At 56.0% G+C, this 26387-nt stretch overlaps 1 protein-coding gene across 1 annotated transcript in view; it reads right to left on the reverse strand.

The window, feature by feature from the left end:
* Positions 1–5137: 5137 nt before the first annotated feature.
* Plxnd1 (plexin D1) overlaps positions 5138–26387 on the reverse strand; it is a 42541-nt gene continuing 21291 nt past the window's right edge. The window contains exons 9-36 of the mRNA XM_052720435.1: positions 23176–23280; positions 20909–20998; positions 20635–20728; positions 20028–20182; positions 19358–19509; positions 18682–18781; positions 18460–18599; positions 18021–18188; positions 17849–17939; positions 17422–17679; positions 17179–17328; positions 16432–16546; positions 14518–14625; positions 14305–14417; positions 13596–13700; positions 13108–13238; positions 12691–12889; positions 11013–11159; positions 10701–10857; positions 10186–10289; positions 10038–10101; positions 9589–9623; positions 9301–9405; positions 8622–8785; positions 7687–7834; positions 6781–6921; positions 6361–6435; positions 5138–6202 (exon numbers count right to left, since the gene is read on the reverse strand). Coding sequence (XP_052576395.1) covers positions 6086–6202; positions 6361–6435; positions 6781–6921; positions 7687–7834; positions 8622–8785; positions 9301–9405; positions 9589–9623; positions 10038–10101; positions 10186–10289; positions 10701–10857; positions 11013–11159; positions 12691–12889; positions 13108–13238; positions 13596–13700; positions 14305–14417; positions 14518–14625; positions 16432–16546; positions 17179–17328; positions 17422–17679; positions 17849–17939; positions 18021–18188; positions 18460–18599; positions 18682–18781; positions 19358–19509; positions 20028–20182; positions 20635–20728; positions 20909–20998; positions 23176–23280 — 3531 coding nt within the window. The 3' untranslated portion in view covers positions 5138–6085. The remainder of the gene's footprint in view (positions 6203–6360; positions 6436–6780; positions 6922–7686; positions 7835–8621; positions 8786–9300; positions 9406–9588; positions 9624–10037; positions 10102–10185; positions 10290–10700; positions 10858–11012; positions 11160–12690; positions 12890–13107; positions 13239–13595; positions 13701–14304; positions 14418–14517; positions 14626–16431; positions 16547–17178; positions 17329–17421; positions 17680–17848; positions 17940–18020; positions 18189–18459; positions 18600–18681; positions 18782–19357; positions 19510–20027; positions 20183–20634; positions 20729–20908; positions 20999–23175; positions 23281–26387) is intronic.

Here is a 26387-nt window from a genome sequence, read left to right on the forward strand (position 1 = left end):
GGCCAGGATTGAGGAGATGGCAACTCTGAGCTTTTTTTATTCTCTAACTGTCACAATGTTTAATCATAATTTATTTATCAATAAAGACTTCTTTCTGTTCACACATTGGTATGTTGGACACTGGACTGTAGGGCAGGAAGGCCCAGAGGGGCAGAGGCAGACTTTGAGGACTTGAGAGCAGGGGTGGGGGTGGGGGCGTGGGAGGGGCAGTACAGGCAATGGTATAGCTGATGTCCCTAGAAAGAGCCTTCTGACTGCTGAACAGGGGGTGGAGGACTTGAGGAGCCAGAGACCATTGCAAGCTTCTTCCTGAGCTTGACTGTGGACAAGCCTCCACCCAGAGGGGCAGACTCTGGCTTGGGGGATCAGCACTGTTGCCTCCAGAGGGGTGCAATTCTGTGCAACTGTAGCTTATTTAGTGAGTGCAGATGTATGTGTCATGGTGTGTGTGTGTGTATGTATGTATGTATGTATATATATATGTATAGGTCAAATAACAATTTGAAGGGAGTCCTCCTTCCACTTTGTGAGTCCCAGTGATGGAATTTGTTCGAGCTTGGCAGCAAGCAAATTTGCCTGATGAGCCATCCCACCAGCCTTTGGTGCGATCTCAGACAGGAGGGGGCCGCTAAGCAGGGCCCCAAGTCTGGGTGGAAGCGTTTATTTTAGCTTGTGGCTTAAAGGGACATAGTCCCTCATGGCAGAAAAGGCACAGCAGCCCGAGTGTGTGAACTGAAGGCTTACATTGTAGACAGGGAACGGAGAGAGATGAATGGATACTGGTGCATGGCTCAGTTTGCTTTCGCCTCTTTACTCAGTGTGGGACTTTGCATTTTGCGCCAAAATTCAGGGTGGGTCTTCCCGCCTAAACATCTCTAGACGGAAATGGCTTCAAAGACACAGCCAGTGGTGTGGGTCCTAGGTGATTCCAAATCCAGTCAAGCTGGTGATCAACATCAACCCTTACAGGCCCTGGGGCAGGGGTGTGCTTGACATGCCCTATGTGGCCACAGTCCAAAGGGTGAGGACAAGTTATGGGGACAAAGTCTGCATTGCTTGTAAACCATCTGTGAGACACTTCCCATGGATAGGGGGAGTCGGCTCTGCGTGGCCTGACTGGAGCGCAGTGGCGATGACAGGTACAAATCTGAGGCTCCAGCTCATCTTGAGGATGCAGGACGGTTCAGTGGGCACAGTGTTGGCTATATAATGAGGACCAGAGTTCAAATCCCCCACATAAAAAACTGGGTGTGGCTATGTGTGCCTATAACCCAGTGCCAGGTGGTGGAGACAGGAGGCCCCCGGGGGCTCACTTCCCAACCAGCCTCGGCTAAACGGCAAGCTTCAGGTTGAGTGAAAGACTCAAAATGTCTAAAAAAAAACAAAAAAAACCAACCCAGGGTCAAGTGCTGGAGAGGTAGCTCAGTAGTTAAATCCCTTGCTATGTAAGTGTGAGACTAGAGTTTGGACCCCCAGAACCCACATAAATGCCAGGTGAGCACTGTGCCCACCCCTTTAATTTCGGCCTCAGCCAATGGAGGTAGTGTGCTAGCTTTTAGGGTTCTATTTTTGGTCACTTTGACACGATGTAGAGTCATCTGAGAAGGAGGAACCTCACTTGAGAGAATGTCCCCACCAGATGAGCCTCTGGGGATTTTTTTTTTAAATTTTTTGATTAATGATTGATGCGGGAGGGCTCAGCTTACTGTGGGCAGGTGGTCCTGGGTTCTAAAGAAGGCAGACTGAGCAAGCCAGCAAGCAGTGCTCTTCTACGGCCTCTGCTTCAGCTCCTGCCTCCAGGTTCCTGCCATGGCTTCCTTCAATGGTGGACTATAAGGCTGTAAGCTGAAATATCCCCTTTCCTCCCCAAGTTGCTTTTGGTCATGGTGTTTCATCACAGCAACAGAAACCCTCACTTAGATGGGACCCAGAGAGCAGGGTGGCTAGCAAGACTAGTCATATCAGTGAGCTCTGGGTTTGACTGAGACTGCCTGAGTGAATCAGGAGAAAGCTATTGATGATTCCTGACATCAACCTTGGGCCTGCACCTGCCCCCACGTGCTTACTCATACACACATATGCCTACACACATGCATACATATATGGTGATATTTTATTTGTATTAAAATGTTATTTGTATGTTAATAAAGTTGCCCGGGGTCAGAGCTATTAGCAAGCCATAGGAGAGCAGGGCAGTGGTGGCGTACACTTGTAATCTCAGCACTTGGTAGGCAGAGCTGGGTAAGTCTCTGTGTGTTCAGGGATACAGCCATTATTGGATACACATGCCTTTAATCTCAATACCAATCATGGAAAACCTGGAGGTCTATACAGACAGGCAGTGACAAGGCGGTCATGTGGTTGGGTTTACAACCAATGAGAAGGCAGAACAGAAATTCTATATAAGGACTTTAACACAGAAAGTAGCTCTGGTTCAGAGAGGTAGGACCACCGCAGGAGGAAGGGTAAGGTTTTAGCTCTTAGCTCTGACCTCTTGGCTTTCTTCTTTGCATTGGTTCTGTGTTTCTTATTTAATAAGGTTGGTTACATCTACATACATACACTAAAAAATGGGGGTGGGTGGGGAGAAGTGATTGAGGAAACCACCCCATGTCAACCTCTGGACTCTACACATGCATGCATAGGTGAATGTACCTGTACACACACACACACACTGGTAGTTTTAACTTTTGAAGTTTCTTGTATTTTCATAGATATCCCTCACGCTGTAGGGAAGCCCACACCACCCACGCAGAGTCAAGGCACTCAGTTCAGTCCCAAGCTTCAGGTCACTACTGCCATGGGAGTGAACCACCTTTGAGCTCTCCCTGCTGACACCGTGTAGAAAGGGACGATGTCCCCATGGCAAATGCCTAAGCAAAGTGCTTGCCGCTGCTCTTGGCATCTGGACGTTGGATGATGGGGCTGCTGGCAGGCAGGCAGGCAGTCCCCACCATGAAGGGTATCACAAAGGATGGCTCTGTGGGTTTACTGTCAGTTGTAAGGAAAGGAGGGAGTGGCCCTAAGGGCATGGTGGGCACATGTAGCCAGCCAGAGCACCCCTGTTGTAGTACAGATGAGGGGAGAGGAGGCCTTCAATATGTGGGTGAGGCCTGGAGGTAGCCGGCTGGAGAAAGGGGTCAAAGATATGTTCGTAGTTGCAGGTCTGTTTGGTGAGGTGGGGACTCTGCCAAGGCCTAGAGGCTGTTGCAAAGGGTGTGTCGGAAGGGCGTTCTCAACCGGGGGGGGGGGGGATCCTTGGGAAGGGAGCAGATAGCATCAGGGAAACTGAGTGCCTAGTACGGGGCTCAGGGCTCTCTGTTGTCCGTGGCTTCTCCCCTGGAGTCCCACAGAAAGCTGTGTCTGGTTCTGCCGGCTCCCTGGGGTTTCTATAATGTGCCTGTCAGCAGGCCCCAAGGGGCACCCGGCAGATGGCAGGCTGGCACTTCCCAAGCAGCAGCTCAGCTTTTGCCTCTGCTCCTGCATGGTGAGGCCTGAAGCTGGAGGGACAGCCTGTAGCCTCCTGCCTCCAGGAGCTAGGGACCGATCAGACCTGCCCCGGTGACAAGGTGGGAATAGACCTCGAACCATCTTAGAGACTTGGGAGACCGCCCTCCTCTGTGGTGGTCTCCCCCACTCTGCAATCTTAGCCTGAGGATGCTCCATCCAGATCCTTGCCTAGGTGCCCATGGCTGCCAGGCATGTCTTTGGGGGTCCCCAGGCAAGGACTGCCGACAGTTCATGGAGGTGGCCCACCAGGCGACGCCAGTGACCCTGGAAACCAGATCTGTGCATAGCTTCCCTTCTGAATGTCAGCGAGCTGTATGTTAATGAGACGGAGCCAGACTGTGGAATTTTTAATGACTTCGAAAGATGTCCCTGACATATTGTTGCACAAGGGAAAAGTCAGGCTTCAGAATGCAGTGTGGACTGATCCGTCTTCCCTCCTGGCCCCGCTCAGGCAAGGGTGCTAGCCTTACGTGGCCGCGCCTTGTGTGACAGTGTCCCCGAAAGCATATTGAAGCTTTTATTCTCCAGGGCTTTTTTGCAGTTGTATTTTTCTGGGAATTGTGAATCCCATTCTGGAGTCACACCTCATCAAGTGGGGCGGGGGGGAACCCAAACCCATCAAATCTGCCAATAATGGAAATCAGCAAATCTGTTCCTTAATAAGAACCCCCAGCATCAGAGATCTGAAAGATAAAGATGGTTTCTCCACCCTCAGCCATTGCAGGAGAAAGCTATTTTTGGAGTGGAGGTTGTTCACTTTTTTTTGAGCTGGTGAATTCTAGGTCGGGTCTTGGATTTTGCTGTTGGGAATTCTGGTCCTGGCTCACTCTTTGCGAGCACAGTGGGGACTTTTCCTTCTTGAGGAGACACTGGTGCCAGTGGCCCTTACTCAGGCTGGCTCTGCCACGCCCTGCTTCTGGGGAGAACCTCATTGACTCAGCCCTGAGGAACTGGGGCCCCAGGCGGGTCAGTGTGTGCTACCCCAGGTCAGATAGATGGTCAGGTCTGCTGTGGGAAGAGTACAGGCCGCAGCTGGCCTCAGGGAAACTGAGTTTCCTCGCCTGAAACAAGGGGTGTACAGTTGAAGACCAGATGAGAGAATTGGGGGGTGTGTGGTCAGTTTTGGAACCCCCTCGAATTTGGAGGTAGGGATTTCTTTAGAGGGAGGGGCTTGGGCAAGGAGAAAGGGATCCAGATGTCTAGTTCCCATTTTGGCCTTCTTGACTGTGTGACCCCTTGAAACTCTTCCAGCCCCTTGACACTGTTTCTACGTCTGCAAAATGAAGACAGTGTCTGCTTCTCCTAGGTTTGAACAAAGACAAGGTGGGGGCTGGGTGTGGCTCAGTGGGAGAGTATGTTCAAGCCAGCACAGGGCAATGGGTTCCATGTCCAGTACAGCACAAATGGGAGGTAGTAGTACACGAGGTGGTGACGTCTTCCTGGGTGGCAGGGCTGTCCATGGGGAGAGAGGGTGCAGCCTCAAACTCCCAGTCGGCAGAGGGCAGAGGTCTGCCCTTAGGCAGGATGGGAGGCTAGGCTCTGCACTTCCTCTCTGCCATAAGCAGAATGAAGAGACAGCCCCATCCTCCCCCTCGGCCATCTTAGGACAAAGGTTGAAGCCCATAGGAGGTTTTCCCGGCAGGCTTTTATTATAAAGAATGTTCCAGAGAGTCCCAGCCTTCCCCTCCAGCCCAGCCGCCTCAGGCTCTGAGCCAGTCCCCACAGCTACGGGGACAGATGCTTACTTTGTCTTCCTGGGACAGTCATTTCCAGTGTCACACCGGGAGCCCCTGGGGACCCATGGGTCTTCTGCACAAGCGGCAGCAATTCACAGTTGGTGCATGATAAGTTTTCTTTAATATATAAAAGATTTAAAAAACAAAACAACAAAAAAAGTGGTGCTCTTTAGAAATACTTCCAGGAAGACTGGGTAGTCCAGCTACAGCCCCGCGTCCTCGACTTCCTCCCTTTCTGGAGGACCAGGAACCCCCCAACCTGTCTCCTCCTCTCCACCATTCTGTGGGCAATGGGCACTGCCCATGCTGCCGCTGGCCGATAGAACAACAACAACAAAAAAAATCTGACCCTGCTTGGAATTGTTGGTGGCCAGGGCCCCCTCTGGGTGAGGGACACAGACAACATCTTGGTGGTTGAAGCTGAAATCAATCGCAGGCTCCCCTCTGCCAGGTGGATGAGGTAGTGTTCTGGGATACGGCCACCTCTCCCAATGTGTGCTGAGCAGCCTGGAGCAGAGCGAGCGGGCAGGCACGGTGCAGGCAGGCGCGGTCCAGGCCGTCCTGGTTGGCAGGGAAAGCCTTCTCCAGGACTGGCAGCGATGTTCGAAGCCCTTGTCCCAGAGTCCGATCTTGGGTAGATGGAAGGACAGAGATGCCCCAGGGGACGAGGCTGAGAGCTCTGGGGCTCTAAGAGGCCAGGGTCCTCCTCCTTTCTCACCCAGCAGGCTCCTCTCTGTCAGTTCCCAGCCCAGGTTAAGAGGTGTGGGGAAGAGACCAGACGAGGCCCAAGTGGCCTGGCCACCATCTCCCTGGCAGTAGCTTTTGGTCACTCTCCTGCCTCAGGCCTCGCTGTAACACTCATAGATGTTGTTCTCCATCAGAGCTACCACTTGCTCAAACTTGTGCTGGAGCTGGGTCCTTCGGGCAGTGGGGTTGGCCTCCAGGGCAGCCATGATCTGAGGGGAGGCGGTGGGTCAGTTGTGCCATGCCTTAGGTCTTGGGAGGGGGCACTCACCAGTGGCCTCATCAAAGTGCCAACACCCCCAGATAAACCTAAAGTGAGAACTTCACTTTTATGGGCTGAAATGGGCAAATCTTGGGTGGGGGAGCTCACCTGTGGGCGATACCTCTTAGCATATTTATAGATCTCAGCCATGGCCACGTTGGTATTGAACTCATTCTGATATTTCTATAAAGGTGGGGGGTAAGAGGAAAGGGAAGGTTTAACCCTCCAGGTTAGGACCCAGTCCACTCCCTTCCCACAGCCTGCTGATAGACTAATTCAGGCCCCTCCAACCTAGGGACACACTGGTTTCCTGGACCCAGAATTCCAACCTCCCACATCTTCTGAGTATACTCCACCCTATCCTTGGACTTTGGGGAAAATATGTTGATGAAGGTGTACGCAAAGGAGGGAAACTGTGGCTGCCCCAAAATTCTTCCTGTGTCTCCTGCCCCATCCTGATGGGTGCTGGCCCCTCGAGGTCAAGGCCATTGTCACTACCTCCTTGCCTAGGCTCCCCAGGCCACCTACCCGAGACTCCTCGGCGAGGTGTGCGTTCATTTCCTGTTCGCTGAGAGGAGTCATGTCCTGGATCTGTTTGTAATAGCGCTGCACAATCTTCCGGTACTCGGGGATCTCCTTCGCATACAGAAGCTTGTTGGTGGGTGAGTCCTGTGAGGGATACCACAGCATTTGGTATGGGTGGCTGGAAGATGGGACTTGTCCCCACTGCCACCTAGAGGGCCTTAGTGGGTCCTCGACCATGGCTAAACAACACTCAGTCAGACTTGGGACCTGGGAGTCTTCTCGCCCTCCCCCTCTCTTGCATGGAGGCCTTGGCCTACTATGCTGGGGGCTGTGAGGACAGTGACCCATGGGGGGGACTTTCATTTAATGGGAAGAGCTCCTGGGCTGTGTGCCAGCAGCCCTCTGCTGCACGCAGCCCGCAGCCTGTCTTGTTTACACCCTTATTAGGGTGATGGGATTTGGTGGCTGAGATGGCTGGAAGCTGGTTCTTGGCTGCGGGAATGTTTCCCACCCTGCACTTCCAACACCCCAAAAGCACCATGTGCTACGTATGTATGCTGGCAGTTCTTTGTTGTCACGGAATGCATGTGTGAAGTGGTGACATTTCCTTTCCCTTGTGGGCTCAGACTCCAGGGCTAGAGACAGGGCCCGGCCCTCACCCCACAGCACCAGCCTGGTTCTGCGATCCCATGGGTGCTCATGGCCTCAGAGTTCTGGGCTGCCTAGCCAGGTCACCTCTCTTCTCAGAAGGCTTTGTGGCTTCTACTCTCTGAACCAGCATTTCCTCTGCCCTTGGTAGGTGCCTGTGGGGCTCCCTCTGGCCTGCCACCCACTCTCTGCCCACCTTGAAGGACTCACAGAGTTCAGGCTAGCCCCTCCCCCTACTCAGGAGGAGCTGGAGTAGCTAACCTTGCCCAGCTGTAGGTCAGAGATGGAGCAGGCATCAATGAAGGCCTGCGCGATGACAGACAGGCAGGCATCGATGTGGTCTGTCTTCTCTATGTCGAAGACAAACTGGGGGTTTTTCAAGATGTTCACCCAGAAGCGGAGCGGAAGGCTGTGGGGCAGGGACAGTGGGGGTGCAGGAGCTCAGTGAAGGGCCTGGGAGGTAGACTACAATGCTGATTCTCACAGCCCCTGCAGCCTCTGGGCACCTCAGCCTTCCCCTGCCAGCTACAGGCCAACCCTCACCCCAGAGAGCCTCCCGCCCCTTGCATGCTAGACTCCTGGTTCTCATTAGGAGGCCCCCCCCTGCTGCCTGGGTCCAGGCTCCTCCCCCACTCGGCCTTGCACGCAGAAGGCAGGGCTGACTGTCCTCAGGAGGCCAGAGGGGGTTGGGGACAATCCCCTTCTCAGCCCTGCAGAGCCTGGGCTTCTCCTCTCCCCCGAGCAGGGAGAAAACTGCAACTGAATTTACACGGGCGTTTTTTCGGGAGGGTCAGGCTGAGTTCTGGGAACTTCTTGGTGGGGTATGTGACCCCCAAAAGCTAAGATGGGCCTCAAAGGAAGCTCCGAACTGGGCGTGTGAGACAGAGCTGCAGCGTGTCCTGCCATTCCCCAGTCTGTGCGACCTCGGGCCTGGATGGCTAAGGGCTTTGGCGTCCCTCTACGTGATGGGGCATGGAGAGAGGGAGGTGAGGGCAAGCTCAGATGAGGCCTTCTGGTTTTACAGAGGGAGACTGCAGCACAGAGAGCTAACTAAGTCTCTCACTGGAGACCACACAGCAGGGGGTAGGGGGGATGGCAGACAGGATCTGACTCCAGGCAGGCAGCACCCAGGCCAGGCTCTGCCTTGCCTACCCTGATGCCATCACATCATTTGTGCCCCACCCCACGGCCACCACCTGTTGGTCTTCCAGATGTGCAGGGTGTCAGGGTCAGAGATGCCTCTCTTCTCTGCCTGCTCCTCTAGGAAGTCAAAGAAATACTTGACGGCCAGCGGGGGCTTGTCCTCTCGGATGCTCAGGATAGCCTTGAACAGGTCATCCAGGAACTTCTGCAGTGTGCCCTGCAGGGAAGATGTGGGACATCAGTCCAGCCTCAGAGCATCTTTGCACCTCAAGATTCTTTTTTTTTAATTTTTATTTTATGTGCATTGGTGTTTTGCCTGCATGTATATCTGTGTGAGGGTGTCAGAACACCTGGAACTGGAGTCACAGACGGTTGTGAGCTGCCATGTGGATGCTGGGAATTGAACTCGGGTCCTCTGGAAGAGCAGCAGCCAGTGCTCTGAACTGCTGAGCCATCTCCCCAGCCCCCTGAGCCTCAAGATTCTTAAATGTGTTTTGTCAATGATGCTTTCTTGGCAGGGTGGGAATGCCCATCAAGACCCCGGGACATAGTGGGGGAGGGGGACCAGAATGGGGGCTCTGGGTGTTGTCCTGAGTCTTGGGACCTGAGGACACGAAGTGCCCCTGGGTCCTCTGCTGCCCACTGGGTGGTGGCAAGAATACACAGACTTCTCCTTAGAGCACAGGACCCCCTTCAAGTCCCTGCAGGGGTGGAGACGGAGGTGGGGCCCACCTTGGTAGACAGCAGGCGGGTCAGGTAGATCTCTGGCAACACCTTCTTGCGATGGCTCTGTCGGTAGGGCTTCTTAGGCTCTACCAGCTCATCTGTGGGCAGCACCTGCAAGGTGGGCAGGGTTGGCACCCTCCCCAGTCCTCCCAGCCCCTGGGCCCACCTCGGGTCCCTCACCCACTCTGGCTTTTCCCAGGGCCTAGGAGCACTTTCCTGGAGGCCTGGGGAGGCAGAAAGCCAAAGCCACGCCCAGAAAAGCCGGCTCCCCAGGGCCTGAGGCCGGGCACTCACCAAATGGAAATACTTTTCTGTGTCCAAGTCTTTTACTGCAAAAGGGAAACACACAATAAACAAATGAGGGGGGTGGGGAGGGTAACCCGAGTCAGGGAGGGAGCAAGAGAGAGAGATGCCCAGAGAACAAGCTGTAGAGAGATAGAGAGAGCCAAGATCTGGCTTTCCACCTCACAGGGATCCTGGGACCCCCAAGGATCTGGGCCCTGGGGCATGTGAGGGCGTGGTCTGGAGTTGGAGGATCAGGCCTGGCCATGGTCAGGGCCTCCTAGAAGTGCATGTATCCTCCTGGGGCCTTGCTCTAGCTGTTGGAAGCAATCAGCCTGGATACAGCAGCACCGAGGTGGAGGGCCCCCAGTCCTCAGTTCCCCCCAGCACAGCTCAGAGGAGCCCAGGAAGGCAGCTCCCTCACACCCCCGCCTGGATCCCTTCCCCAGCTCCATCCTTACCTCGGCCCAGCGTGTTGTCCTTCTTGTCTGTGAGGCTCATGGCTAGGGAGGCACCCTCAGGAATCTGACAAGAGGAGAGAGGAGGTCAGAAGCCAGAGGATAGAGAGGAGAGGGGGTGGGGGTGGGGTGGCTGGGTCAGGTTGGGCACCTTATAGTGGGCCAGCGTGTTCAGTTTCTTACGGCCGTCCTCCACCACTGACGTGTCATCCAGGTCCCGGAGGACGTAGCTCTGGGTGCTTGAGGCAAACCATTCTGGAGGAGAAAAGGGGCATCAGGGCTAGGGAAGTGGGTGGCTCCAGGGGCAGCCATTAGCCTGGGCCACAGCAGAAGCAACCTCATTTTCTCCTTCTGGATTAAAAAGCAGGGCCACACCCCTTTGGGAGCCCAGCTGTTCACCCTAACTGTCCAGAGTACAGGGCAGGGCCTAATGCAGGGTGAACTTCAGGAAGAGTTTCTGGTAAGTGGTCTGACTGTGACTCTTACACATCCCTCAAAACCCAGCCCCCAAGCCCTCTTGGACAAGCGTTTCTTGATTGCTTTTTGCTGTTGCCCACAGCTGCAGAACAAGGGAATCTCCCTCATGGGGAACTCCAGGGCCTCGACTAACACAGGGAAAGAGGCTGCAGCAGCCAGCAGCCAGGCATGGTGCCTGCCCTTGCCCACCGAGGTCCACGTCCTCCGCCCGCGGCCACTGTGAGTAGGGTACATTCTTGCAGAAGGCTTCCAGGATCTTCTCCTTCACCTGCGTCAGCGTGTCTGTGTCCATGGCCCGCACGCTCAGTGAATCCATACCACAGCCCTGGAAGGACACGTTCAGGTTCTGCACAAGAGAGAGGGGGGGGTGTCAGCAAAGGGCCATCGTCATCATCAGGCCTGGCGGCCCCAGCTGGGGAGGCCTGGTCCAGACTGGAGGCCAGGACAGCCCAGCTAAGGACGCTCACCCACGAGGGGACCAGTGCCCCGGCCCTGGCTCACCCGGGGCTTGGCCTCAATGTTCTCCCTCAGCAACCACTCCTCATTGAGCGTGTAGCGGGCTTTCCCCGTGATGGCGTCGATGGAGCCTTTGTTGATCTGCTGCTTGATGGCACACAACAGCAGGAAGAACGGCTCACCTACAGTCTCCTGTGAGCACCGAGAGGGGCAGGAGTCACCACCTCCTGTAGACGCCGACACCCACCCCCTCTCCAGGGTGTCTCCACGGCATCCCAGCCACACAGCCAGGGGCCAGCAGCCATCCTCGCGGAGGCTCAGAGAGGGCAAGCACCCTGCCACCTCTGAGGGAGAGAAGTAAAAGGGAGACGTAAAACTTGAACTCTGGACTCCTGTGCCTGAGGACTCCTATGCCTTTCTACAAAGCTGGAGCCTGTCAGCTACGGCTGTGTGGAACCAGGACCCAGAAGAAGCCTCGAGGAGACCCAAGATGGATGTCTTTAGGGAACGTCCGCCCAACCAGACTTCACATCCCACTCCGACCACCGCCCGCAGCCTCAAGCTGACCTTCCCCACCACTCCAGGGCTAGGGCCCAGCTGTTCCGTGGAGGGCGGATACTGAACGGCCCATGGTGAATAGGTTTGGAGGGAAAATTAAGTTTGTAATAACATCAGGCTGCTTTGGCAGCAGCGTCAAGGCAGCTGCCAGCCCTGCTTCCTGCTACAGTGGTCTGGCCTGGGAGTCACCAGCACCCCATTATCTGGCAGGGGAAAGCCAGGCTAAGGTCACCCACAGTGGCTACAAAACTTGGGTCCAGAGTCTACTGTGGCCCCTGTGGTCCCTGATGGCTCAGAACGTGGCTTCTCTCCTATTTCTTTTCTACTCTGATTGTCCCAGGACGAGCCACAGGGCTCCTAGGCTGGGGTATCATTTGACAAAACGAAACTGAAGTCCAGAGAGGGTAATGACTTGCCCAGAACCACACAGCCAGGTTGTACCAGCGTCCAGTCACAGCCCAGAACAGTTAAGGTTCTGGTTCTGGGTCCTGTCCAGGCCTTTGCCTTTCTTGAAGGATGCCTAGTTGGTCCCTGGACCTCTGCCACCTTGGGGTAGCTGGATCCTGGGCTGGCCCACGGGTGGTGCTTTGCGATGTCCTCACTAGTCTGACTCCAGAGAGAGGCCCTGGCTGCCTAAAGCTCTGTGATGTGCCCTCCCCTGATCTTGGCTCATGCTGTACCCTATATCTGGGCTGCCCCCTTGGCCTGGGCCCCTTAGCTCCTTCCCACTGAGCCCTCAGGGCTCAGGGTGAGTCACCTGCTCCAGGAAACCCTCTTGGCTTTTCCAATCAGGCATCAGCCAGACTGGGCCAGGCTCTGCTCTATGGCAGGGGCTGTTCAATACTTGAAGTTTTGCTTCTGTGCCCCCTCCCCTAAGGGGAGGAAGGCTCAGGAATGCAGGGACCTGAAGCTCCTCCAAATGCTGCTCCCCACTAGGGGAGGGGGTTTGAGGACCAAGGCTACAGGACAAGACCCACCAGCCTCTGGCCCGCCTGAGAGTGCTGTGTGCCCCTGGAGCAGGCTAGCCAGATCTTCGCCAAGCTTCCGTATCCCACCTGTCCAAAGGGGTCCCATGGAACGGCACCACCCCCGCCCTAAAGGGCAGACCTTAATGAAGTTAGCTCTGCCTGTAGGGGCGGGGCTTCTGGGCAGAGAGGGGCCTCACCCTCAGGCAGCCATACATGCAGATGGACATCCAGTTGGTAAGCATCTTCTCTACCACCGACTCGGTGCGCCGCAACATGAGCTTCGGGTTCTTGGCGGCCGAGGCGTCGATGAGATCCACCAGCAACTCCTTCATGATGCTTGTGTAGTACTCCAGCTTACCATGCAGCGCGATGGTCAGCAGTGACGCCAGGCTGCACCTGCAGGCATGGAGGATCAGTAAGGTCAGGCCACCTCCCTGCTGGACCAGGGTGGCCCTCCATGGCAGCTCCTACAGATAGCCAGAAGAGTCTGCCTACACCGGGAGCCTGTGAGGGGCCATGAGGAACGTCCGGGAGTCCCAGAGACTGTGGTTTGATATGTGGTGGGTGACAGCTGCCCGGGGACCCCTGTGTCCCTACATCTCACGCAGCCTGACCTGTCCCGCACAGCGAAGTCCTTCTGCTGCTCCAGGGCGTGGACAAAGATGATAAGGAAGTGCTTGTTGTTGAGCAACGAGGAGAACAAGCTGATCCCCTCCTCCATGCTGGGCCGGCAGTGTTCCGGGATCTGTGGACGCAGAGGGAAACACTGGTGTTATGTATCCAAGGAGGCCCCCCGGACCCATGCTGGTTGCTTAGATGCCCCCTGGGATAGGGTGTTCACTACCTGCCACTGGGGCATGCTTCCTAACTTCTCCTGGAGACAGGCAGAGTGACAAAGAGGCGCTCAGAGGGGCAGCCCAACATGCACTCTGTGTGCCCCTTCCTATGTGTACGCAGCGGTGGCATGAGATCACATGGCTGTGCGCTCTGCCTGGCCAGCACCCTGAACGGCTGCTTGAATGTCTCCCAGAGGGGAGGACCCGCTACCTTCTAATGATCTGGATCACAGAGTGGGTGGAAGCCCCTGGAGCCAGGTACTCACGTTCCACTCTCCCAGCAGCGGGTGGGTTTCCTGGGGTGGGGAGCTGCCTTGGGAGTTGAGGGTCTGTGAGGGTAACACGTACCTCTCTTCATAGAGGGAAGAACACTGCGGAGAGAAGCCAGTGCTTTAGCTCTGCAGACTGACAGGCACCGGGGTCGCCACACGCCATGGAGAGTGGCGGGGCCGCACGGTGGCCTGGGACCCAGGGCTCCCTAGAGGGGCATAGATCATGGTGTAGCACAGCAAGGGACCTGAGCCTCAGGGTCAAACAAGAGCCACTGAGCTCAGCTGCAAGAGGGGAGACTGAGGCAGGCAGGCTGCTAGGTTCTGAGGTTGGAAAAAGCTGGAGGGGAGTTCCTGAAGTGGTGGAGCCAGGTTTTTCCTTGGGCTATTGCAGAGGGGACAGTAAGCCCATGGACCCTGGACCAAGAGGAAATGGGAATGTGGAGACCGAGAAGTCTGGCAGGGACCCGAGAGAGTCCTTAGCCCCCTGCTCAGCTCCCTTAGTGAGGGGGGAGGTAGGTCAACACGGGGACATGACAGCAGTCTTCCATATAGAAAGCTAAACAACAAGTAAGCAGGGAACGGGGGAGAGAGAGGGAACCAGGGTGGCTGTGGACAGGAGTGCGGGCTCCACAGAGGTGCATTGATTCCAACTCCCCCCCCCCCCCGCCCCCGTGGTGACCAATGCATGCTGGAGGCTGTGTACCTTGGGGAAGAAGGTTCGAGTCACAAAGTGCTTGTACTCCAAGAAGGGGATGCCCTGGCTGCGGTTCAGCTCCTTGGTGAGATCCGTCATGTCTGTCTGCAGCTCTGCAAAGCCTGTGGGACGGAGCGGCAGCCGTGAGCGATCAGCCCTGAGCGGTCAGCCGTGAGCGGTCCTGCCCAGCCACGGGCCGCGCCACCCGACCCTGGTACCCACCTTTGCGGATCTCCTCTCGGATCTGAGACTCCATCTCTTCCATCTGCAGCAGGGTCTTCTGCCAGTAGCGCTCGGCACGGCGGCTCTTGGTGCAGAAGACAAACAGGGCTGTGGACAGCAGAGGCCGTGAAAAGGTGTGAGCGGGCAGCTGCTGTTGAGGCTGTGGGCCTGGAAGGACAGGCTCGACCCACGGGCCTCGGTGCTTCTAGGCAGGAGGCAAACAGTTGTCCTCAGCCCTTCTGCCCTTTGTCCCTCCTTGACAACGGAGGGTTTGGGGACCAGCCAGCAGGGCAACCCTTGATGGCTTTTCTTAGAAAAAGAAATGTGTCAAACAGCAGTCACCAGGGGCTTTCTCTGGGTCAAAGAAGTATGGGCGTTACAAGATGGAAACATTGACATCATTAAAAGAACTAAAAAAAAAAAAAAAAAAAAAAAGTATGGGCGATTTGTTTCTTCTGCCCTGGTGTGCCTTGTGAGTTCAACTTTTCAAAGCAGTATACAGTACCTGCTTTCCCTGGGAGGGATGGAGTATCCATCCACTGGTATATAGAGAAATATTGTGGATAGTAGTTTTAGGAACAAAACATCCAGGGTGTTCATCTTCCTGTTTTCCCTCATAGCTTTTGAAAACTGGACACAGGAATTTAAAAAACAAAACATGGGAGCTGGGGTGATGGCTTACTTGGGAAAGCATTTGTGCACATGTGAGGACCCGGGTTTGATCCCCAGGACTTCTATAGAAAGCAGGGCATGGTGGCATGAGCCTGCAGTCCGAGTGCTGGGAAGGGAGGGAGAGGCAGATGCCTGGGGCTCGCAGGCCTGCAAGCCTAGCGAAGCCATCGAGCTCCAGGTCCCAGTGAGAGATCCTGCCTCAAAACAGAGATGACAGCCACTGAGCGGCCACGCCTCTGGCCTCCAAATGCACACAAGGACTCTATAACCCAGGCCAGGGGTCTGAGTTTATAGACCATGGGCCATCAGTGTTATCAGTTTTAGAACATTTTTTTTTTTTTTTGGTTTTTCAAGACAGGGTTTCTCTGTGTAGCTTTGCGCCTTTCCTGGAACTCACTTGGTAGTCCAGGCTGGCCTCGAACTCACAGAGATCCACCTGCCTCTGCCTCCCGAGTGCTGGGATTAAAGGCGTGAGCCACCACCGCCCGGCAGTTTTAGAACATTCTTAGTGTTCAAGGGAGACCCTCACCCTTTAAGGAGTTGCTCCCCATTTCCTCCCTCTCCCAGACAACCACTAATCTTTCTGTCTCTATGAATTTGCCTATTCTAGATACTTCCAATAAAAAAACAGTTGGGCAATATATAGTCTTTTGTGTCTATCTTTTTAATTTTCCATGTTTTCAAGACCCATCTATGTTGTGGAATGTATTGGGACTTCATTTCTTTTTATGGCTGAACACTCCATTGTATGGATACACCACATTTTAATTACCCATTTATCATTTGATGGACATTGGGTGGTTGTGACCTCTTGATTATTATAAGTAATATTGCTACAAACATCCGCACACAAGATTTTATGTGGACATGGTTTCCTTTCTCTTGGGTAGGTATCCCAGTGTGGATTTACTGGGCCATCTCTGCCTAACAACTTTTGGGAACTGAGGCCCTTTCCCAAGGAAAGCGTACCTTCTTCCTCCAGCAGTGCAGGGGGGCTTTGCTCTGCCACGCTGCTTAAACACACGGGATCATTTCTCCTGAACAGCCTCTCTCCAGCAGCCCTCACATCCCTCTGCCTTGCATCCAAAGCCAATGGCCCGAGCACAGGAGATCTGACCGATATCTGCCACCTTCGACCTGTCCCCACCTCAGGGTGCCTAATTGTGCCCACACCTTACCCACCGCCACTCTCAGAGAGATTCACATATGCCCTCCTGACTCTCTCAAGTGCCGGCTACTTACCAACCACAGACAGCAGCAACAGGACACTGCAGATGACAATGGACACCACGATGGCCGTCTCGCTGCCCCCCAGCTGCAGGGTGGCAATGGTCTGGTTGAAGTTCCCCACCTGGATCTGTGCACAGTGGGGTGGGGGTGGTACATCAGGCTTTGCTAGAGCTAAGCCTCAGCTCTTCTCACTAGCTGTGTGCCCACAGGCAAGTGACCTGGCCGCTCTAACTAAGCCTCACAGATAGCCACAGTGACCTCCTGACCAAACTGTGCCTGACAAACTATGATTCAGGGTTTTGCAGAGGGGCCAACTCGGTACAGAGCTGTGGTGATGATCGCCTAGTGGGTGGGGGCCGGGGGGGGCAGGGCGGGGGGGCGGCGGGGCGGGGGTGTGTGACAGAGAAGCCCATGGGGTCTGGCTTCTGTCCTGGGAACAGGTGAGGGGTGACCCAGCAGGAGGTATGCAGATGCAGTACAGGAAGCCCCCCCTCCCCCTCCCCCGGGCTGTCTTTGCTCTTCTCCATAGTACTACATAATGACTGGCCCGCCACGCTCTGGGCGGGACACCCAAACAGGCAGGAGCCACTTTTGAATAGCTTCTGGTGCTAATTAATGATTTGGGTCTCAGTTTCCCCATCTGTCAAGTCAGGGTATAAAGCTCTGCTTTGCTGGCCTAAGTTATTGAGTACGAAAACACTCAGCGACTTCTGTATCCAGAAGCCGGGCCTGCCCACCTCCAGAGCCCCGCCCACTCACTGTGATGGGCAACTGTCCCTCAGCTGTGCCCAGAGACTCATTGACTGAGCAGTGGATGACTCTGTCTGAGACGATCTGGATGTCGCAGGACACCTGGCCAATCTTGATGTGGTACTCATGGCTCTCCAGCCCTAGGCTGTCTTGCTCCTTCTGTGGGTGCAGATTGGATGCTGGGATGGGGGTGGGGTTCCCAGGTCAGCTGCCCCCTGGCCCCATCACCTGTCCTCCCAGCCAGGTGCTCACATGGATGACTAAGGTGAGCGGCTCCCCTGGATGATGCTTGATCCACTTCTCCCTCTTGGCCGTGGAGAACTGTGGGTTGGGGAGGTAGTCCAGACGGAACCGGCTGCCGCGCTGGGCCTCCGCAGGGTCCAGCAGCTCCTCAGCTGCTTCGTCTGTATATGCCCGGCCATTGATGAAGAAGTCTACAGGTGCCGAAGCATTGCTCAGGGCTCCAGGAGATGGGCAGGTGATGAGCGTGGAGTTGAGAACCTTGCAGAACTGGGTAGGATGAACCCAGGAGAATGGAAATTTGGAGGATGAGGGTAAAGAGAGGGGGGGAGATAGAGAGACCAAGTGGAGCAGACATGAGCAGTAACTTCAGGACCCTGGCTGCACAGGACCACCTCACCCCCCCATCCCCTCACCCCCATCTACCCTGTCCCCTCACCGTGGGCTCCCGGCCAATGTGGTGTACCGCCATCGATACGTTCTGCACCATGTGGAAACGTTCGCCGGCCACAGTGATGGTCCTGCCACCGCTGAGGGGACAGCAAGATTTGTCAGGCTCCCCGCAGCCTGGACAGTGAGACGGGGTGGGCATGGGTGGATCTGGATCTCACCTGACAGGGCTGCGGCCCGGACGGATGGCGGTGATGACGGGGTTCTGCATGTACCAGAAGGTGAGGTTCCCATGCACGCAGCCCCGGCTCTCAAAGCGCACACACACAGGCACCAGAGTGGGCAGGGTACCCCTTGGCACAGTGCAGGTGATGCTGGTGGCCGTGCGCCTATGGGGAGTGACGAGCGGACGCCATGAGTGTGGCCCTTTCCAGCTGCTCACCCACTGCAGGTGCTCTGGCCTTGTCCTCTGCCACTTCCGCCCAGTTTCTTCTTCCCACTGTCCCACGCTGGCTTGGGTTGTGCCCAACTCAGACATCTCCCTCCTCCTTCCTTCCCACATCCACCCCAAGCCAAGAAGGGACCGAACAAGGCATATCCGGATGAGACCTATGGAGGGGGTCACCCACCTCCCAGCTGCAGGCTGTGGGCATGGCTTACATAAGGTCCGTGCAGGGGTCCGTGTCATTCACCAGGACCTGGAGCATCGAGCCCACGTGGAGGTCACTGCCGTGAATGGTGATCCTGGTGCCCCCTGCCTTTGGACCCAGGGCAGGCTCCAGGGAGTGGACCATGGGCAGCTGGGGAGAAGGAAGGGGGTTAGGCTCTGGCTGCAGGCTTATGGGGAGCGAGATGGATGGCGGGTGGTGGTGGTGTACTTACCACATAGGAGAAGTGCTCCCGTGACCTGCCCTCCTTGGAGGCGTTCACGGTCACCACGTCTGAGAAGGCCCCTGGTGCGGGCCCTGTGGCACACACAATCCTGAGGACAGGCAGGCATGTGGACAGAGGGTGAGCCAGTACCTGTGTCTGCCCATGGCTCCTGCCTCCCACTCATACACCAGAATGCCCAACCAACAATGTTCTCCACGGGCAGATGGTCACTGCAGGGACAGCCAAGGGGGACACGACACTCCACGGTTTCCCCAGACTGTGGCTCTGAGACAAGGGGTAAGATCAGATGATCTCTGATCACCGGGCAGTTTGCCCAGCTAGCCTAGGTTAGCCACCTGATGCCATTATCTGCAAGCCTGGCTCAGTGCCTTTCAACAGGAAACCCTGCTAATTTCCTGCTTGCAGAATTCCCCAGAGGCCCTGGGGCCCAGCTGTTGCACCCTGATCTTTATACCCCATCAGAGCCCCCCAAACTTTACTAGTATCAAGTGGTTCTCATCAAAGCAAGGCTGATGTGGCAGGGAGAGCCCTGAGGGCTTCCCGGAAGAGGCAGCAGAGTGCCGGCAGGATAGAGGAATGGCCCAGGCAGAGACAGCGGGAGGCCCAGCCATGTGCCATCATGGGGGGCGGGGTGAGGATTAGGTTGGCAGCGCCTGACACTCACTCCTCTGAAACTGTGTATCTGTCAGCCAGGGGTTCACAGGCTACACTGCCAATCCACACACCGTGTGCCACATCACTGAGCCGGCGGCCCAGGTTCCTGCCGCGGATGGTCAACAAGGTCCCGCCGTCCAAGGGGCCACTCAGAGGCTCAATCTGCCAGGGAACCAGGGCGAGTGAGGGTCTGAGGTCTGGGTGTCCCTCTGATTGTCACATGGGCCCACAAGAGGTGGGAGCCACACAGACCCTCTACTTAGCAGAGGACATGGAGGGTTCAGAGGGCTGGGGCAACTGGTGGCTGGGCTGCATGGGTCTCACGGGAGCCTGAAGATGCCATGCGGCCCTTGGTGGCCATGCCTGGCTACAGAATTCAGCATCTAATCCAGAAGCTTATTGGCCTAGGGGTGCGCACTTGGCCCAGGCTAAGTCAATCAGAATCCTTCCCTGAGGTTTTTTTCTTAACTAAATCAGGCTGGTGAGTTCCTATAAGCCTCAGCTGTCACCAGGATGGAGATTTCCTGGGGTGCTTTGAAAATCAATGGGTCAAAGCCCCCACCTCCCACCTCTCAGTGCCCGTCCCCATTAAGACAGTAGCCACAGGAAGTGACCTATGAGCCAATCTCATAGCAATGTGTGCCTGTGTGTCAGTAATGCCCGGCATGGCATGCGCTTACCGATCGGATCTCGGGGGCTGGGCAGGTGCCAGGGAGTGGCTGCAGGGGCCCTCTTGGGCGACAGCCATCATTCCAGACACAGAGGTGACCCAGGTCCTCACGGCCCAGGCACTGGGAACAGTCAGGGCTGCCCATAGCACAGTTGTAGACCTCAACTGTGGACACAGGACAGCACGGTCAGCCTGAAGCGAGGCAACTCTGGGGTCAGCACCCTTAAAGTTCTTGGCCGGCTCCTAACTATGCAGCCCTGGGTCCAGCCCCCAGCCTCATCAACACGCCTCCTCCTGGGGACCCTGTGCAGAGGAACTACTGATGCCCCATTTTACAGACAAGACTGAGAGGGACTGGTTCACTGAGTCCTGGTCAGTCTTGCAGTAAGGCTGTGGCCTCCCTTGACATAGGGACAACAGAGCTCAGAGGTTCAGAGGGGGAAGTAAGGTCCTGGAGGTACACGACTATTGGTATAAGGCTGGCCACAGCAGAGGGGCTGGCCCAAGCGTCTCAGTGAGTGTTTGGGCACTTATGGGGTATGACATTTGTGGCTGCTGGGGGAGTCCCCAAGGCTGGGCCCCTCCCAGTGGCGATGTGGGATAGGTTGGACACTCACCTGTCATGGGGTTAGGGCTGTCTAGGAATCTGTCTGGCGGCCCCTTCAGCTTCAGGCTGAGTGGAAACACCTGGCTCTTCTGGGTGGCGTGCAGCTGCAAAATGAGGAGGTGTGAAAAGCGAGGGTGGGGTCTGGGTCTCCCGTGGGGGCAAGGGTGTCACCAAGATGGATGAGGGCAGGGGAAGGGGGGACCAGAAAGCAGAAGCACGTAGGGTGAGGAGGGAAGGAGGCTGAGTGGGTCTCCTCTGTGCCCTCCTGGGGTCATGCCACTTACCACCACTTGGTTGCAGCGTACCAGCGAGTCATTCACCCACACAGCCTCGAAGCTCTCTTCCAGCCCAAAGCTGCACTCCAGGGAGGTACCCTGCAGACACAGCGCAGAGGCTTTACCAGCACCCATCCCTCATACCTCTATCAGAACATGGCAGCTGCCACCCTGACAGGTGGACTAGGGGGTACTTTTGCCCCAGAATCTCCTTACTGGCCATCATGTCAGGAACTGCAGACACTGAGGACTCTGACCTATGACTCTGACAGCCTCCCTGTCACCCCCAGTGGCCCAAACCAGTTCCTGACACCCCAGCTCCAGGAGACCTGACTTGCCCCTTGGACTGAGTCCCTGGTCTCTGCCCTGTAAAGCTAAACCACAGACACCCTGTCAACCTCCATGTGGCATGTGCCAGGGCTTCTGCATGGGCTGGTATCCTTTTTACCATCAATGAGAATCACAAGTGTCCAAATTCCAGCTACAGAGCCTGTTTCCCCGAGGCCCCCTTGGATCAGGACACCCCATACTGAATCCTGCCCTCAACCGTAAGGAGGTGCACACCGAGGAACCTGTTCTGTTCCCAAAGCCTGCCCTGCCAGTGTCCTGTTTCCACATGTCTCCTCATCAACTGGGAAGGTCCAAGCTCACCAGAGGGCCCTTTATACACCTTTAAGACGAGCAGAAGTTGGTGGAAAGCTCGGGTTCACCTTCCCATAGGCCTAGCTATAAGATCGCGCCTTTACTTGTTCATTATGTGGCCTCAGGCAGGTTGGGCTGCTTCTCTGAGCCTTGGTTTTCTTTTTTTTGGGGGGGGGGTTTCCAGACAGGGTTTCTCTGTGTAGCTTTGTGCCTTTCCTGGAACTCACTTTGTAGACCAGGCTGGCCTCAAACTCACAGAGATCCGCCTGCCTCTGCCTCCCGAGTACTGGGATTAAAAGCGTGCGCCACCACCGCCCGGCCGAGCCTTGGTTTTCTTAACTGTATTACGTGAATAGGTCTGCTGGACAAAGTACAGACCCTATGTTTTATGGCTTACATAGACAGGTGTCTAATGTGTGCTTTGTTATGGGTGGTATGCAGGAAGTGCTCAATAAATGTTAACACATTAAGTTAGGCCCAGTTCCTCCGTCTCATCTTGCTCCCTCAAGAGTAATATCAATAAATATTTGCTGAGTGACAACAGACCAAGCCCCCAGCAGCCATGTGCCAGTACTTCCTGTTTACGTCCCTGCCGTTGGCAGATGTGACACCCTGAGAAAAAAGCAGGACAACCTCTTCTTCCTGGGGTCCTGGCCAGAAGCTAACAAGGGGAAGAGGATGCTGACAGGGCCAAATGCTGGTTCTGTTCCCAGCGCGTGGAGTTGGAGGTGGGTCCCCTACCGAGGACATGGCCGAGCAGCCTGTCACAAGGCTGCCCAGCCCCACGCCCCCAAGGCGATCTAGAAGCATAGTCAGAGTGAGGCTGGTGGGCAAGGGGCAGGGGGTGGGGATTCCCATGGCTGGTAAAAGCCGAGAATGAGCCAAGAGCCACACAGCTGGAGAGAATCAGCCAGGGCCAAGTTGGGGCTAGAGTTTCCCCACCCTGCTCCTGTGACCCACCAGGCCCTGGCAGGGTAGGCCTTTGGGAGGAGGGCAGCTCCACCCTGGCCCTCAAGAGCTCTTACCCTATAAGAGGCTCCCTGACACATCCCAGATGCCTGGCACGTGGCCCCCATGTGTGACAACCGTCACGGGCCTCAACTCCAGCGTGGCAGAGACAGATGGCATGTCCCAGGAATTAGGGAGGCTGGCATCCTTCCAAAACTCATCAACCCCCCCCCTGCCACATTCCTCCCGGGGGGGGCAGGGATGGGCACATCCCCTTCCCAAACACCCCTTCCTCCCTCAGCATCCCCTCTAGACCATGGGAATTCGGGGCATGGTCTCTTCTGGGAAAGACATGGGAGCCTTGAACTGGGCCAGTATGTTCCACAGAGCTTAGAGCACCCAGGGTCTTGCTCAGTCTGGGCAGGGCAGGCGGAGCCCACATGGACCTCATCTACCCGTGGACTGCGTGGTGCCAGGCAGAGGGCTGGGCCACTATGCCAGGGAGCCTCCAGGGCAGGAGTACTGGGGTGTGGGCCAGGGTTCCCTTGGCAGCTGCTGGCTGCCTGCTGTCCCCCATCAGCCTGGTCTTCCCGCTCCAAGTCTTATACCGATGGAGTGGAGCTCAGAGAGAAAAGCAGGGTCACCGTTCTGGGCTCCGGGACAGACCTTGCTCAGCCTCTACTTACGTGGACGAAGGTGGCACTAGTCAGAGGCACCAGGATGTCCTGGGAGCCACCCGTGGGCACGGGCGCCATGGGCGAGGGCAAGATCTGGGGGCAGTCCTGAGGGTTCTGCAGACCAAACACAGGAGGGGGTCAAATTGGATGTTCCAGAGTCCCCACCCCCAACACACAGTTCTGCCTCCCCAAGGTGCCAGCAGCCTTCACAGCAGCAGCAGCCCGCAGCCCCACTTTCTAGATGAGAAAACGGAGTCTGCCTCCTTGATGTGCTCCTCAGACCCAGAGTGCCTGGGTGTTGCGGGGTGGTGAACTCTTGGTGGCTGGAGTCTTTGGGACTCAACTTCCCAGGGCATAACACTGGGCCAGACTTGAGCCAGAAATTGCCCCTGTGGTTTTCAGGGACCATACCCCACTGTACAGAAGAAACTAGGGCAGAGGGGGGTGGGCAGAGAAGGCAAGGGCTGTGGATACACCCTCTCTACATCCCTCCGAACAGGATGTTGGGGACCATATCTGTACTGGAGCTTCAAGGTCCTATGTACTCACACCTCAACATCTGACCTACTGGGGCCAGAAGTTACAGGGCCCAGGAGCAGTCATGCATCCTGGGGCCACCATGACCCTCTAGCCAGGGACCTCCTGGTCACAGGGTTAGGACTGGGCTGGGAGAGACTGTGTGCACCTGACATCACCCTCTGGGACAAGGCCCTCTTCTCCCGGAGCAGTTTTTCCTCTGTTCTTTCTCCCTCCTCCTCCTCTCCCCCGACCCTGTCTCTTTTGACACACTATGTTGTTCAGACAGGCTGGCTTCAAGGACTAGGGTCACAGGCGGGTGCCACCATTCCCATCAGCAACTCCAGCTTCCCCCGCCATGTGCTTGCCACGTGACCCAAGCTGGCCTCAAAGTTGCCTTTTCTTCTTCAGCCTCCTCGGTGAGGAGATGGCATACGGGTGGGCAGCCACGGGATACTTCACATTACTATTAGTTCCTAATCGCACAGGGGATATTCCCCTTGGGAAGAACCCCAGCCCAGCCAGACCCTGAGAGGCTGCCAAGGTACTAGCAAAAAAGCAAGAACAATGGTAGCAGGGCAGTATGCTTGAGTGACCTCACATGTACGAGGACCCTTCTAGCCTGAGAACCCTATACCCGTTTTAAAGACAAAGAAATTGCGTCACAGTGGAGGAAGGCAGCTCGCCCCAGGCGGGACTCTGGAAGCCTTTCAGTGAACACATGGGGCCACCTAAGAGTCATCTGTTCCCTTTGACTGCCTGTAATCTAGACCACCAAAATGTGAAGAGCCACTTTCTGAGGTAGGTGTGTGGCTGGGCTGAGTCCTGACCTCCTTCTAAAACTCCACACCCCTGTCAGCGCTCTCCCACGTCTACCTGTGGCCTCTTAGCCCTACCATCTGCCTCTCTGAGTCTGGCCTGGCCTGGACCAGCCCTCCACAGGCTCATGATGGGGAGACTGACCTGGATCCTTAAGCCCACCCTGGCCTAGAAGAACCGTCCAGGCAGCAGATCTGGGTCCTGTAATGGACAGTCTCAACACTACAACTCCTGTGGAACCGGCAAGGACATTGTCCAGTTCCCTGGACTGGGCAGGAGGGGTCCCCAACCAGCCTCAGCTGCTGAGAGCACCTGGCACCAAGAATGAACAGCCTGTCTGAGCGAGGCATCCTCCAGAGGATTAGGAGGCCCCTGATGCCACTGTTCACTCCTGGGTCCGGTGGTGCTCCAGGTGAACAACCTTCTGACTGTTCACTCGCATTAGCTGATGAAGACCAAGGACCAGAAGCCAGTCTGGGTTTTTCCTTTAAGAGGACATGGACCTCCCTTTCCTGTTTCCACCCAGGCCATCAGATGGCTTTCCCCGTTTGCTGACCGGACCTGCAAGCTTGAGAAGCTGTGGCTGGCTGCACCTAGAGCGGGGATGAGTGGGCAGAAGCGGAGGGGGAGGGGTCAGAAACTACCATCAGGGAGGTGTGCGCAGAACCTACTCTAGTTCACGTAGGTTGGCACTGAGCCTCTCCTTGCCTGGCTGGAACTGCCGGGGAACAGAGCTAAGTGGCCAGGATCCCAAATGTGCCATTGGAAAAATGGAGCTGCAGGAGTTCCAGAACTCCTACAGTGTCTCCAAGCTCAAGAGAAAAAGTCCTGGCATCCCAACCCAGCCAGCAGGGATGGACCCCCTGACCCAAGTCACTCGCCGTGGCCCAGCCCACAGCCCGATGGCTGTCAATGCCCATCCAACCACCCAGTCACTGGCTCCAGCACTGTGCCACCCTGTGGTTTGGAACACGCCAGGCTCTGATCCAGCTACCACTTCCCATTCTGCTTCCAAAGCTTGACGTCACACTGCCCTGGGAGCACCGCCCTCGGAGAGGCAACATCGGCCTGGAACACCTGGAGCCAGCCCTAGCAGCCTCCCTGTGGGAGCCGCGGGGACCACACACACATGACTGCATGCACAACCTTCAGTGCCTCCCTTCCAGGAGCCAGGGGTCCCGGGAGGACATGCAGACCCTCTGCCCGCCGTCTGCCCAGGAGGCCTGGCGCCTCCACAGCTAACTGGCACTTAATTAAATGCCAAGTCGAGCACTGGTTCAGAGCCTTGCACAGGCCTTGCTGAAGCTGCCTCTTCTCCTGCCAGATTACGGTAATACTCTACGACAGCCCCTCCGGGGCCAGCCCACTCCTGCCCTGAGGGAGAGCTGCGGACCTGGAGAAAGCAGGTTGATTGCCAGTGTCTGACACTCCTCCCAGCTGGTGAGCTCCTATGCAGATGTCAAGACCCCACACAAAAGTCCTCTTAAGAGAAGTCTCTCCTGGTCACCCATACACAGTAGCCACCAGCTTCTAAAATCATCTATGTGCCAACTATAGGGCTGTTGCCCTCCTAAAGTAATTCCAGCCCTGGGGTGGGCCTCGCTTTACAGAGGAAGAAAGGAACAGAAAGGGTCAGGAGCTTGCCTGGGATCACACAGCACAAGTGAGAGCTAAGGCTTTTGGCCTGAGATGGGAAAGACAGAACTACATCTGACTGGGTTCTCCCCAGTGCTTAGCACAGACTCGAGTATACAACAAGCACTCAGTAAGTGCTGAAGGACTGTAAGGTCCCTGGACCTTCAGGTTGGCATGTAGAAGGCAAATACAATGGACACTTCTGGTCTCCAACCGACACCAGCTCCTGCTGTGTATGCAGCTTAGGGTTG

Source organism: Peromyscus californicus, unplaced genomic scaffold (genome assembly GCF_007827085.1).
Source record: "Peromyscus californicus insignis strain IS unplaced genomic scaffold, ASM782708v3 Scaffold_6__1_contigs__length_162567912, whole genome shotgun sequence".
In the NCBI taxonomy this organism is placed as follows: domain Eukaryota; kingdom Metazoa; phylum Chordata; class Mammalia; order Rodentia; family Cricetidae; genus Peromyscus; species Peromyscus californicus.